We start from the raw sequence: 14649 nt of genomic DNA on the forward strand, positions 1-14649 counted from the left end.
CTAAGTTAGTAGATAGCTTTGCTCTCTCTCTTCATTTAATATCTTTCATGTAGAAAAATATGCTGACATGGATCTCTTATAGAGAGCCTATAGATAACTATTGTGGGTGCCCTAATAGCTTCATCTGAACAAGAAGTTCAGCTAGGACCATTGAACAGATGATTGTCCCAATCAATCATACTACCATTGTCTGAAACTACCAACCTCCAATCTGAGAAGGGAAAAGATCAGGATGCAGAGAATTAAGAGATCGATCGGCGAAAAACGCCAAGCGCCATACAATGTGATCTTGGATGGATAAGAGGGGATGATGCCATGGAAACTCAGGCCACAATAATTCAAAACACAAATAGTAGAAAAACATCTTGCATGCCTGCTTGCTTAATTATGCAGATCTTTCTACGTGTGGTTCTGTGAATTTGGAGTCAGGTTTCTCATCGTTTTCAGATGGATGGATGGATGGTACCTTCCTGATTGCCTGCATTGCATTATATTTCATTTGCATGCATGCACTGTGCTATTGGTCCCCTTATCTCTTTCAGGCCATTGCAGGACACACATAGGTTCTCCTATGGTTTAGACCAGGCATTGCTTCTAGCTAGCTCCCAGCTGTAAAGGAACAGTGTTGGTTTTGTAAATTTGTAGTTTAGTGCTAGTATTCAAGTTTGTTCTTTAGGGTTTATAAGGCTTAAGTGCTTCTCGGACGAGCTACTTTGTATACTATTTTTTTTTTACAATACACTTTTGAAACAATTTTTCACCTTTGTAATGGTTAACTCATTCATTTGTATCATCGAATATAATAATAATCACAAATCATATTCATCTAGTTTTTTTAACTGTTCCCCCTGCATGGTACTCACGGTATCTCCTCAAGAACAGAGATAAATCTTCCATATATAAGCACTATAATTGTCTATGACTAAAAAGTATAGTCACCCTGAAATGTTGAAGGCTATTGTCGTCACCATTCATTTACCTGTCATCTAGGTTAATTAAGCAGAAGAACAATTCCAAACAATAAATTGTTAATCAAAATAAAATGATGATTAAAGTTTAAAAATTTTAACCAAATAAAGTTGATAGTGTCATATATACTGATGGAGTATTCACGTAACAAAGCAAGGATCATCTTCAGCAACCAGGAGTCCTTGCTTCTATGTTCTTAAATTACCGTTTTTGAGTTTGTTCTGACTATAACTTGCCCTATTAATTGTACTTAACGTCTTTAACTATATTGAAACTCATTGAAATTTAAGGTGTGTTTGGTTCTTAGCCATATTTTACCACCATTTGTCAATAAATACTATCGCACTTGCTTAAGTTAGGCGATCAAATTGTTAACCACACCTTAGCAAGTCTAAGAGAATCTTGTCACACTTACCTAAGTTAGTCACACTTCCCTAAGTTAATGACATGTGGACTCAATTTATTGGAAAAGAATTTTGCCACAATTGTGACTGCAACCAAACAACTACCAATATGATCAAATCTGTCTAACCTTAGACGTGGTAAACTGTGGCTGGCAACCAAATATCCTCTTACAATTGCACAAAAATTAACAAACTAATTAATGTTATGATGGCAAATTAAAGGGAGTTAAAAGGGCCAAGTGATGTTTCTTTGAAAACTTCAATTTGTTTTAGACTCATGGCATGGACAAAAAGGATCTGGAGACTCTAACATTACACCTAAGTTATGTTTTTAATCAAGTTTCAAGATAAGCAATACGATCGACAAACAAGATTCTCCTATTAGGTTTTGATTGTTATTTAGTTAAGCTAAATATAATGATGAGTCATCGTGTACCAGACAAGGAATCCAGGCACCAAAAAGATATATTTAACTAAGCATATACCTCTAGTTGCCTTTATTCCCTTTTACTTCTTCGGCTGTGTTTAGATCCAAACTTTAGATTCAAACTTTTAACTTTTTCCATCACATCAATCTATCATATACACATAACTTTTCAGTCACATCGTACCAATTTCAACCCAAATTTTTAACTTTGGAAGGAACTAAACACAGCCGCGTGTGTAAGAATCACTTTACACAGCATGAGAAGGACTGATGGGCTGACACGTTGGCTATATTCGCACAAAATGTTTGTTCATTGTTTATCGAAAATTGACAGAATTGAGCCAATAAAAAAATGAAGTGGACATAATTCATATATTTGCCTTAAATCTCATGAAGAAATCATCAACTTTTAGGTAGAAGAATAAATGGATAATCCAGGTAAGACTTAAAACGTGTCCTTTAGACGCATCTGTTTGCCTTTTAAGTGGGATACTTTTGTAGTTGCGCATTTGAGAACAGTACGTGAAATAAGGATAATGATAGGAACAGTTTCGTTCAGAAAAAATGATACCATGGGACACGTGAGAATATTGCCACCTGTTGGTTTCAGGGGATGATCAATTAATAGAAGTGTAAATTTTATCTACGCTAAGTTGTATAAAATCATATATTAAAAATTTTAAAATATGAGATAAAGCCCTTTTTAGGTTTGAATTAATTTAAACTCAATTAATTATGTGTTAATGATTTATTTTGCGTGTCCGTACTTAATCTTCATATTCATTGGATTCAAATGGGATTATAATATCTGAAGTTATGTGTCCCACGATAAAATCGTTGTGGTTTTGTATATAACTTGGTTTTATGAAAATTACTGTTAATAAAACAAAGTTTATGGGATCCAATCGCAATAAAGAAAGTTTATGAGATCTAATTTGACACTGAATGGCTGATCCAACGAAATAACTCCACGTCAACTTTTTATGTATGCATAGAGTATAACATAATAACAATAATGGTAAGAAGTTTTAGCTAAAGACAAGTTTTTGGACCTACACTAAAGACAAGCTTTTGGACCTACACTGGAGTTAAGCAGATCTTCCACGTCTCGTGTTTTTATATCAACAGATCGACGGCGAGGTTTGGTTATCTCGAAGTTGGAGGCGACGTCGCGGGGGTTAGGGCCAGCCGGGCTCCTTTGTCGAGCATGCCGCGAGCCGCTGCCATGGACACGGGCTTGAGAGATGGTGCCATGGCGGAGACACACCTCCTGCTTCGCCACAGCACCACGAAGGCTAGGCAAGCCGGTTGCCCGACCACAAGCGGAGATTCGTATTTTCGTCGTTGTTTCTCGCTCAATTTCTTCTGCATATAATAAAATAATATCGTAAGTGTTCAACAGTTAATTAACATATTTTTATAGTGTCCTCTAGCATAAACACATTCTTATGGTGTCCTCTAGCAAAAAGCGTAAATTTGGGTGCCATGAAATAATGATTTTGACTATATGTGATAATATGATATTAAGCTATATGTTACTCCCTCTGTCCCATAATATAAAAGATAATGGATAAATGTATCTTATCTGTTCAAATTCATTGTACTAGAATGTATCACATCCATCCATTATCCCTTAGAACAAGGCTAATAATACAACCGACCTGTTGGCTATAAGGTTATTTGTAGCCTTCTCTCAGCTTGTCAGCTATAAGGGCAGTCCCAACCCATAGTGTCCATAAGTAGTGTCTATGGTGCTATGTTAATAAGACATCACAATAGAAACTACACTACACAACCCATGGTTTCTTAAAGTGGACCATTAATAAATACATCATCTCTCTTCTCTACCAATAATATTTATTCTTTATCTATTACGAAGACACTATTATCTCCCAATGCAAAACTTAATAGTGTCGCTTTCATGCTAGCTTCATCGATGTTACCCACCAAATAAAAAGCCTGTTCGGGGGAAGGGCTTATTTTCAAATTCGGTATCAACTGAGCAAATCTCTAAAATGCTTTCTCCCATAGGAACAGAGGTCAGGAGCTGCCGGCAGGGCGCTGCTTTTAATCTGACTGATGGCTCAAGATAAGTTGAAGACCCCTTTCTTCAATCCCACCTTAGTTCGATGGAATGCAACTAGATGAAATTACTACCTTTCTTCATTCAAGGACTAAATAGCGGTTCATATGGCTTTCGCAACACGCCAACAAAAAACCTTGGTTTCGTTGCGCCCTGTATTCCGAGGCGACCATTTCGCGCGGTTCGACCCATTTCCCGATCCAAAAAATCGTAGGTATTATTGCGGTTCAATCTATTGAAGAGCCTGGCGTATAGGTTCTCGTGTTAAAGCTGTGTCTTGCATGAGACCCAGTTTCTTTCTCTCTTCACTCTCTCTCTTAATTAATATAGTGCCACATAAGCTAAAAGTCCTACATGACAATGTAGTTAATGCTATAGACACCATCCTAGTTAGAGGGTTGGGACTGCCCTAAGGTCCTAAAAAAAAGGCAATCCCTAGGTTTCCGTGTCCAACTTTGACTGTCCGTCTTATATGAATTTTTTTTATAATTCGTATTTTCATTGTTGTTAGATGATAAAACATGATTAATATTTTATGCGTAACTTGTCTTTTTAATTTTTTTCATAATTTTTTCAAATAAGACGGACGGTCAAACGTTGGGCACGGAAACCAGGGTTTGTCTTTTTTTGGACGGAGGGAATAGCTCTTTACAATTAATATATGGCCCACTTGTCTCTCTCACAGAGTTTCTTTGTTCTTGTGTCCAAGCCGGCTGTAAGTTGACAACCCGCTTCTCCTCTCTTTCTTCTCCACCTCAGTATTTAGCCGGTTTATAGTCTACTATTATACTTGCTCTTATATTACAGGACGGAGGGAGGGGTAAATTAATACTCTAGGTGGCATCTTTCTCTTTCTTCGTCGTCATAAAAGCTCTACGTGACATCTTTTTCCAAATGGTGACACCACATCGTCATTCTTGCCCTTAAAACACACACCCCAAAAAACTACTCCTCCGTCCCAAAATAAGTGTAGTTTTACACTATTCACGTTCAACGTTTGACCGTTCGTCTTATTTGAATTTTTTTATGATTAGTATTTTTATTGCTATTAGATGATAAAACATGAATAGTACTTTATGTGTGACTAAATATTTTTAAATTTTTCATAAATTTTTTAAATAAGATGAATGGTCAAATATTGGGCATAGATATCTATGGCTGCATTTATTTTGGGACGGAGGTAGTATTGACTTCCATTGACACGGTTCTCGTTCTGTCAATCATACGTTGATTTGACTTGACTATTCGGACAATGTAATTTATTACTACATCCTTCAATAACCAAACCGTGGTAAAAATACCGAATGCAAAAGAGTGAAAACGTTAAGGCCCAAAACGACCTCAAACTTGGCATGTCTATTTTAGAGTTGGGCCAAATTGTTAAGCTACACATGATGGTCTCAAAGAAGAATTGGACCAAACGTGCTCCCTCTTATTATCTTTTTTTATTTCACAAACCATGATATTCCCTCGAAATTGCACTTAAATTTAGAAATGGCGTCAGTACTGCTTACTAATTTAGTATTTTTTTTCGAAAGGCTCACCTAACTTTGATGGTAGCCTGTCCAAAATCTGAATGGAACTTGATTGCCCTTTGGAAAAGATGGACAAATCCACCCTGAAAAACAAAGTTTTTTTTTAAAAGCAAGATTTGTTTGAATATTTTTTATATATAGAATTAAACAACTATTTATTTCATCATCAGTCCACTAGGGCTGTGTTTAGATCTAGGGGTAAAAAGTTCTGGCGTGTCACATCAAATATATGGACACATATTTAAAGTATTAAACACAGACTAATAACAAAACAAATTACAGATTCCGCTTATAAACTGCGAGACGAATTTATTAAGCCTAATTAATCCGTCGTTAGCAAATGTTTAATGTAGCACCACATTGCCATATCACGAAGCAATTAGGTCTAAAAGATTCGTCGCGCATTTTACACGCAATCTGTGTAATTAGTTTTTTAAACCTATATTTAATACTCTATACATGTGTCAAAATATTTGATGTGATAGGGTGAAAAATTTTGACAGGGGATTTACACAGGCACTAATTTATTATTACTCATTCCATTACGAGGCCACCTTTTCTTTCTCCTTAATAATAAAAAAACCCCAAATCGGACGCATTTTTTAATTATTATGCTTCGCCATTTCTCCGCACTTGCTCCTCCTCCTCCTCTCCTTTTCCTCCTCTTCCTTCCCTTCCCTTGGCTTCGCCTCCACTCCTCCGCTCACTCCTCTCCCCCTCCACGATCTCGCCGGGATCTCCACGGCGGCGGCGGCGGCGGCATGGCGGGCAACGACAACTGGATAAACAGCTACCTCGACGCCATCCTCGACGCCGGCAAGGCGGCAATCGGCGGCGACCGCCCCTCGCTCCTCCTCCGGGAGCGCGGCCACTTCTCCCCGGCGCGCTACTTCGTCGAGGAGGTCATCACCGGGTACGACGAGACCGACCTCTACAAGACATGGCTCCGCGTGCGTGGCTCCCCCCTCCCTCCCTCCCTCCCTCCCCCCACCTCTAATTCCGCTTCCGCGCTCTCCTCCCCGTTGGGTTTGTTTGATTGATCGATCGATCGGTGGATCGATCTGTGTGCGTGTGCGTGTGCGGCGCAGGCGAACGCGATGCGGAGCCCGCAGGAGAGGAACACGCGGCTGGAGAACATGACGTGGAGGATCTGGAACCTCGCGAGGAAGAAGAAGGAGGTGAGCTCTTCGCCCCGTTCCCTTCGATGATGATGATGATGATGATGATAGTGTGCGTAGGTTGCAGAGAGCTCAGCCAGTGACTCGGTGTAATTTTGATTCTAATGGATGAATTGATAAAGTGTGGCGTATGTGATAGTTACTTGCTTAGATGGTGCTGGATCTGTTCAGAGGGGATAATTAACAAAGCTCTTGGTTTATTTAGGAAGGATGCTTTGCCTGCTTGGCATTGCTTTATTACAGAGAGTTGTTTCGTCATCTATGATAAGACTTTTAGAAGACATTGAGCCGAGTTACTGAACAAATGCGGGCAGCACGCAGAGAATGCTGGATTGCTTTGTTGCTTCTATTGCTTCAGTTGTTTAGAATACTCTTGTGACCGCTATGTCATTACACTACAATTGATAAGCCTTTATGTGTTTGTTCCATTTTGACCCCTAACGTTCTAGGTAGAATGTGAATGAAGTCATTTGTTTTGCTGCATCTTTTGTTTGAGGTATTACGATAGAGAGTATCTCTTGCTACTGTTTATGTCATCGTGCCTCGTGCTACAATCTTAGAAGCTTTAAATTTTGTCATATTGCTAAGTACAATGTGAGTGCCTGAATTGTATCACTTGGTAATTCATACATATGAAAGCAAAAGCTGCAAACAAATGTAATATATGAATAGCAACTCGACCTGATGGTACATGCCTGGCACAATATAACGCATCCTGTTCCATCATCCATTTTGTCTATTTCTTAAGCTCTTAGCTCTGCCTGGCTATTACTTTGTCCTCATGACGCAACGTATCCTGTTTTGGCTAGTCCATCTGTTTTGGAAGTACTTTTGCATGGAAGTCTTAGTCAACCCTTGGTTTCCCAGTTCAATGAATGTTTCATTTTTATTCTTTTCAGCATCTATCTACCTTTCGTGTTGTAATATAATTGGCTATACCAACATGTACAAACATTCTTGCCTGAAAGACTGATGTTGGAGTTGTACCTATTCTGTACCATTGTATTTTGTCCTTCGCTTGTCATATACATGTTCAGATGTTCTTACATGCAGTTCGAGAAAGAAGAAGCCTGTCGTCTGTTGAAACGCCAACCAGAAGCTGAGAAATTACGAACTGATACTAATGCAGATATGTCTGAAGATCTATTTGAAGGAGAAAAGGGAGAAGATGCTGGTGATCCCTCAGTTGCGTATGGTGACAGCACCACAGGGAGCTCACCTAAGACGAGTTCAATTGACAAGCTATACATAGTACTGATAAGGTACAAAGTATTATTTTAAGTAACCCTTTTTTTTTACCATTTGTGAATCATTCAGCATAACATCAGGACGAAAAATTCAATTTAATCAAACTACTTTAGTCAAATTTCTTAAGGTAATAGTAGTAGCTGCTATCTGTGTCGATTTTTCTTTCTTTTTTATTAGGAACTTCTCCATACTTCCTGAGTAAACTGCAGCCGAGTTCCTCATCATTCTGTACTATAAGAATAATTCAAAGAAAATCCGACAAATGAAGCAGTAATTTCAAATAACGAGATGGCAGTATTCTTGTTTATCATGACATTTATTTGGCCATGTCCATGACACTGAAGAACTCTCTCCTGTTCTGGGCTTCTAGGCACATGAAAAGAAACGAAGTCCAAAGCATTATCTAGCTTTGATGCCCTGATTCTGTAGATTTCCTTGATTCCTTCTAGTCCAAGTGTAATGCTCGTGCATTTTGCATTCCTCTGTCTATTTAGGTATTCACAAGCTTGAAGTGGTATACAATGAATACTGGCTCTAGTAGGATGACCTCATTATCATTTTGCGCACTTTGCATGCCTTTTTAGGAAAGAGTGGATCGACGCTGCTATTTTAGCATGCATTTTGTTTCTGCATCTGATTCTGTTGCAGAGTTTATATTATATTATATATTTATGTGTCTATTTCCTTAGCTTTTGGGCAGTCTGTTGCTACTGTTGAAAGAACAAGAGCCACAACTTAGAATTGACAAGATATAAATGTATCACATGTTTAACAAACAATCATACATCTTTTGAACAGCTTCATAATGGGCAGCCGACCAAAATTTTCCATGTTGATTTTATAATCCATGCTCACGTGGAAACGGTGTCTGTTACTCTATCCTTGAAGCCAATTTGTAATGTTCATTAATCAGTTCATGCTTCGTACTGCAGCCTACATGGTCTGGTCCGTGGTGAGAACATGGAGCTAGGACGAGATTCAGATACTGGTGGCCAGGTAATGCTGCTACTATATCATGATTGTGCACATGGGATCCCAATCTCTGGCAGCACAAATTTATTTATGACTATATCATACTGGGACTACAAATACTATTATGTATACTGACATTCTAATATTTTCAACTCAAAATTTACTTGACTGTATTTTAATTTGAATCCTTTTATGTTTAGGATGCAGTCTTAAATTTTGAGTTAGGTTCTAATATCCAATGGTTGTTATGGCCCACTGGACATTTTTTTTTTGTGGGGGGTCAGGGTGGGGGTAGGGGTAGATGTTCTTTTCCTTTTTGGTGGTAATTTCTAGTACTTTTACACTTTTTCCTGAGAAAACTAAGGCCTTTTGCATTATCTGTTAGTGTATGACAGATTTACAGACCTTTTCTCTATTTCCATTTCTAGTTTATCTACTGAGATTTTTCTCATAGCAGAAGTTCCAACAAGTTCTTAAATATATATTCACATACCATTTTGTAGGTCAAATATGTGGTTGAACTTGCTAAAGCGTTGAGTTCATCTCCTGGAGTTTACAGGGTTGATTTGCTGACAAGACAAATCTTGGCACCAAATTTCGATCGTAGTTATGGTGAACCTACAGAAATGTTGGTTTCAACAAGCTTTAAAAATTCTAAACAGGAAAAGGGTGAGAACAGTGGTGCATACATCATTCGGATACCATTTGGACCAAAAGACAAATACCTAGCTAAAGAACATCTATGGCCTTTCATTCAAGAATTTGTTGATGGTGCACTTGGCCATATCGTGCGGATGTCAAAAACCATTGGTGAAGAAATTGGCTGTGGGCATCCAGTATGGCCTGCTGTGATTCATGGACACTATGCCAGTGCAGGAATAGCTGCTGCTCTGTTGTCTGGGTCTCTTAATATTCCTATGGCATTTACAGGCCATTTTCTTGGTAAGGACAAATTGGAAGGGCTTCTCAAGCAAGGGCGACATTCAAGGGAACAAATAAATATGACATACAAAATAATGTGCCGAATTGAGGCAGAGGAATTATCTCTTGATGCATCTGAAATTGTTATTGCTAGCACTAGACAGGAGATAGAAGAGCAGTGGAACTTGTATGATGGTTTTGAGGTTATACTTGCAAGGAAGCTTCGGGCAAGAGTTAAGCGTGGTGCTAACTGCTATGGCCGTTATATGCCTCGTATGGTTGTGAGTATACACATTTTCCTCCCCTTGCACAACAATTTCTAAATTATTGGGAAAGTATATGTTACACCTTAGGGCTTTTGGCATTAGGACCAGCTGCCTAGCTGTAGTTGCAAGCATCGTCAATAACCCCTAATGTTTATTGCTTTCCTATTCCTGATTTTTCAGATAATACCTCCTGGTGTTGAATTTGGTCATATCATTCACGATTTTGAAATGGATGGTGAAGAAGAAAATCCATGTCCAGCCTCTGAGGACCCACCCATTTGGTCTCAGGTCACTGCACTTCCTTTAGAATCCTACAGAGATCTCAGTTACTAGTATAACCTTTATTCAGTATTTCTTGTCTTATTGAGGATAGTTTGTTCTGCCTGTTAAACCTGTACCTGAGTTTGATCACTGATAATCTGTACATGTGCAACTGATGACAGATAATGCGCTTCTTTACAAATCCTAGGAAGCCTATGATTCTGGCTGTTGCTCGTCCATATCCTGAAAAGAATATTACATCACTTGTAAAGGCATTTGGTGAATGTCGCCCTCTAAGGGAGCTAGCAAATCTGGTAAGATTGGACTTAAACCATCTCGATGTTCTGTGGTTTGGTTCTCTGTAATGTCATAATCATATTGTATAGTGTACAAAATGATATATATTTCCTAGACTATTAGGTGCTAATTTTATTATGCATTGCAGACACTGATAATGGGTAACCGTGAGGCCATTTCTAAGATGAACAACATGAGTGCTGCTGTCTTGACCTCAGTGCTTACATTGATCGATGAATATGACTTGTATGGTCAAGTGGCTTATCCCAAGCATCATAAGCACTCTGAAGTTCCGGACATTTATCGTTTAGCTGCCAGGACAAAGGTATGCTATTCCTGAAAAAAAGCAAAGAAACTTTTCTATGTTTTAGTTTTTTAATGCTGCTTTTATGTTCTGTAAGTGATCTTGGTTGAAATCTACCATTCAATGTACTCCCTCCATTCCACCTTTTACCACAATGTGTGCCTTGCCCATTGAAGAAATTGAGATTGCAAGATTTCCACACTCCAGCTCTATTTGATTCAGTAAAAAAGTGGATAATTGGCTGTAGATAGCATTTAAAAGGGGGTACATATGGTCATTTTACATTAGCTTTTTTTAAATAGATTTAGTCCCTCCTTGGTCTGTGGCGCAACTTTGAATGGACAGATATTGTGAAATGGGGTGGGCTCTTGTTTCTTCTTTTTTTCTCCTACGTCGCTTTGCAGAAGAACCCCATGTTGCAATTTTTTTAAGCAATGTTTTTGCTGAAACAAAGATTGTTTTCTTGATTTTTAAAACTGAAGTATCTTTTTTTTTTCTTATGGTATAATAGGCAGAAGGCATCAGTACCTTATGTTCCTTTCCCACTTACTTTGGTGTTGATCATCTGTTGATCTTCTGCAGGGTGCTTTTGTGAATGTGGCTTATTTTGAACAATTTGGTGTTACCCTAATAGAGGTCAGAACTTTGAGAGCTCAACTTGCCTTTTCCAGCTGTTCAACTTTTTCAGTGTCCTAAACTCCAAATCATAACCAGTTTATTATATCTATATGCAGGCTGCTATGAATGGTTTGCCTATTATTGCAACAAAAAATGGAGCTCCTGTAGAAATTAATCAGGTGTGTATATGTTCTACCATGTTATATGTCAAAAATACAACAACGCACTGAAGGGGTAAATCACTTTACTTTCTTGTGGATGTTTCATGCAGGTGCTAAACAATGGTCTCCTTGTTGATCCACATGATCAGAATGCCATTGCAGATGCACTGTATAAGCTTCTTTCTGACAAACAACTTTGGTCGAGATGTAGAGAGAATGGGCTAAAAAATATTCACCAGTTCTCATGGCCTGAACATTGCAAGAATTACTTGTCAAGGATATTGACACTTGGTCCGAGATCACCTGCTATTGGTGGCAAACAGGAACAGAAGGCACCCATATCAGGAAGGAAGCATATCATTGTTATATCTGTAGACTCTGTTAACAAGGAAGATCTAGTCCGGATAATCAGAAACACTATTGAAGTCACACGCACAGAAAAATTGTCTGGTTCAACTGGTTTTGTGCTGTCAACTTCACTTACAATATCAGAGATACGCTCGCTGCTAGTGTCTGCAGGCATGTTGCTTACTGTTTTTGATGCTTTCATCTGCAATAGTGGAAGTAATATCTATTATCCTTTGTATTCGGGAGATACGCCAAGCAGTTCCCAGGTTACTCCTGCAATAGATCAAAATCACCAAGCACATATTGAGTATCGATGGGGAGGAGAAGGCCTAAGAAAGTATCTAGTGAAATGGGCTACTTCAGTGGTAGAAAGAAAGGGAAGAATCGAAAGACAAATTATTTTTGAAGACCCTGAACACTCTTCAACCTATTGTCTTGCATTTAGAGTGGTCAATCCAAATCATGTGAGCCTTCCAACCACACACTGACACACAGATTTATCGTGTGTGATGTGTGCTATTAATGTTTAATGTTTTTTTAGACGTTCCCTTTTGAATGTTTAATGTGGTTTTTTTCATTGTAGCTACCCCCTTTAAAGGAGTTGAGGAAATTGATGAGAATCCAATCACTCCGTTGCAATGCCTTGTATAACCACAGTGCCACCAGACTCTCTGTAGTTCCCATTCACGCATCACGTTCCCAGGCACTAAGGTTTGGCATCTTCTTTTGCATTTTTCTTTCCTTCATTTATACCAACTCACCATAGAAGTATTTTTCCATTTTGTGTTGCCTAACTTCAATAAACAGTGAATTTTGAAGTTTTAAGTAAAAAACTGTCTGTAGTTCCATACTATTTTGCTTCAAACAGAGATAATAACAAAATGTGCAATATGATTCCTTTTCAAACTCATGCCAGCTTTAATATTCGCTAAAATGAACGATGATGTGAACAAATTATCATTGTTTACAACACAGTAGAAGGATGCTTGCTATAATTCTTGTGTGTCATTGTGCTGTGCACTTAACCATTTGCACTTGCTCAGAAATGAAGTTTTATCTTGTTACCCGTTGTGCTGACCAAACCTAATGTTCATTTAGGTACTTGTGTATACGCTGGGGAATAGAGCTGCCAAATGTTGCAGTCCTTGTTGGTGAAAGTGGCGATTCGGATTATGAAGAACTGCTAGGTGGTCTCCACAGGACCGTCATCCTGAAGGGCGAGTTCAACATCCCCGCGAACAGAATCCATACTGTCAGGAGATATCCGTTACAAGATGTCGTCGCCCTGGACAGCTCAAATATCATTGGCATTGAGGGTTACAGTACAGATGACATGAAGTCAGCTCTGCAGCAGATTGGTGTGCTGACACAATAACACCTTCTAGCTTACATACCACACAAAGAAAACGAAAAGGGAAAGTAAAGAACCAAACCAAGAACCACTATTTCCATACTTGATGGAAATGCCGATTTTGTTTTGTAGGATGCAGAGTTTGTGTGTGTGTTCCATTCCTGAGCTGTGAATAACTCTCCCTCCTTTTGTTTGTGCTAAGTTCTTTTTTGAAGTGAACCATGTGGATACATCAAAAACCAGACACAAAGATGGTTTAAACATCCATGATTACGGGAAAAAAAAACCATACATAAAGAATAGAATGGTTCAGAGCGAGAGAGCTCTAAAATGCAAGAAGGCCAACTTAATTACATGGATGGAGGGAGACAGACCTCTCGAGAGTGTGTGCTCAATACGATTTTGTTGTGTTCAATGTAATCCAATGTTCATTATGGTCTTATATCTTTATACATTTCCCTTCAATCATGTACTGTACTGATTTAATCACTTTGTTTGGATGCTCTGCCATCTTCATGTTGATCTTTTGCAGCTGTTGAGGCCGCCGCCGCCGCCGCCATGGCCGGCGATCGCTTGCTCAGACGGGCTCGAGCGAGCAGAAAACTCGCCGGAGTTGGCAGCTCGCCGGCCGGTGCAAAGCAGGAGAGCACGCCGGCGTGCGTGCATGGCCCACACGTCAGGTGATAAGGTGTCGAGGTCGGGAATCGAGTGAAAAGCCACCCGTTGCCTGCTAAAACGGGAATGGATAACGTCGGACAAAAATCCAGAGGATCGTTTGCAGCCACGCTCCACGCAATTGAAGCTGGACAAGTCGACTTTATTCCCCCGTTTTGACACGCTGAAATAGGCAGGTATCCGTATCAAGAATAAGTTCGTGAAGATCGGAAAATTCATAGTAGAGTAGTATATATCTGAAGCTAACTCCCCCCTGTGCAAATAATAGTATACTTTTTTTAGGGGATAATATTTATATAGATTATACTTGACAGTTGGAAGTAGAAATACAAATTGTACCGAACAGATTATTGGAGATGAGTAGAAAAAAAATAAAACATTGCCACCAAACCATACTATGGTTGATCTTTTTTAATACAAGAGTCCAAAAATAGTTGTTTTTCTTAACTAAAATCTACGGGACTCTGAAATGCAACAACTCTTCAGGAATGAGACACGAGAATTTGTAAAAGTTTTTTTTTTTATCAGAATTTCGTATACAGCAATGGAGAAATATTCCGGCACCCATAGTCGGTTTATTGGCTTATTAGCTATTTGAATTTTAAAACTTAATTTAGAGTTGATTTTGGAG

At 38.8% G+C, this 14649-nt stretch overlaps 1 protein-coding gene across 2 annotated transcripts; it reads left to right on the top strand.

Annotated features, from left to right (window-relative positions):
• Positions 1 to 6029: 6029 nt before the first annotated feature.
• On the top strand, positions 6030 to 14398 carry LOC127762313 (probable sucrose-phosphate synthase 2). 2 transcript variants are annotated; one of them, XR_008015502.1, is made up of 14 exons: positions 6030 to 6368; positions 6507 to 6596; positions 7650 to 7858; positions 8777 to 8840; positions 9320 to 10018; positions 10184 to 10291; positions 10447 to 10578; positions 10710 to 10886; positions 11448 to 11501; positions 11600 to 11662; positions 11755 to 12456; positions 12576 to 12703; positions 13091 to 13759; positions 13876 to 14398. XR_008015502.1 is itself a non-coding variant. In XM_052286786.1 (13 exons), exons 1-13 carry the CDS (start codon positions 6030 to 6032, stop codon positions 13365 to 13367), a joined length of 3042 nt encoding a protein of 1013 aa, XP_052142746.1. In that variant the 3' UTR covers positions 13368 to 13827. The 2 variants fall into 2 exon arrangements, 1 of the variants encoding a protein (XP_052142746.1); XM_052286786.1 differs by lacking the exon at positions 13876 to 14398 and having other exon boundaries at positions 13091 to 13827.
• The last annotated feature ends 251 nt before the right edge of the window (positions 14399 to 14649 follow it).

This window comes from Oryza glaberrima, chromosome 2 (genome assembly GCF_000147395.1).
Source record: "Oryza glaberrima chromosome 2, OglaRS2, whole genome shotgun sequence".
Lineage (NCBI taxonomy): Eukaryota > Viridiplantae > Streptophyta > Magnoliopsida > Poales > Poaceae > Oryza > Oryza glaberrima.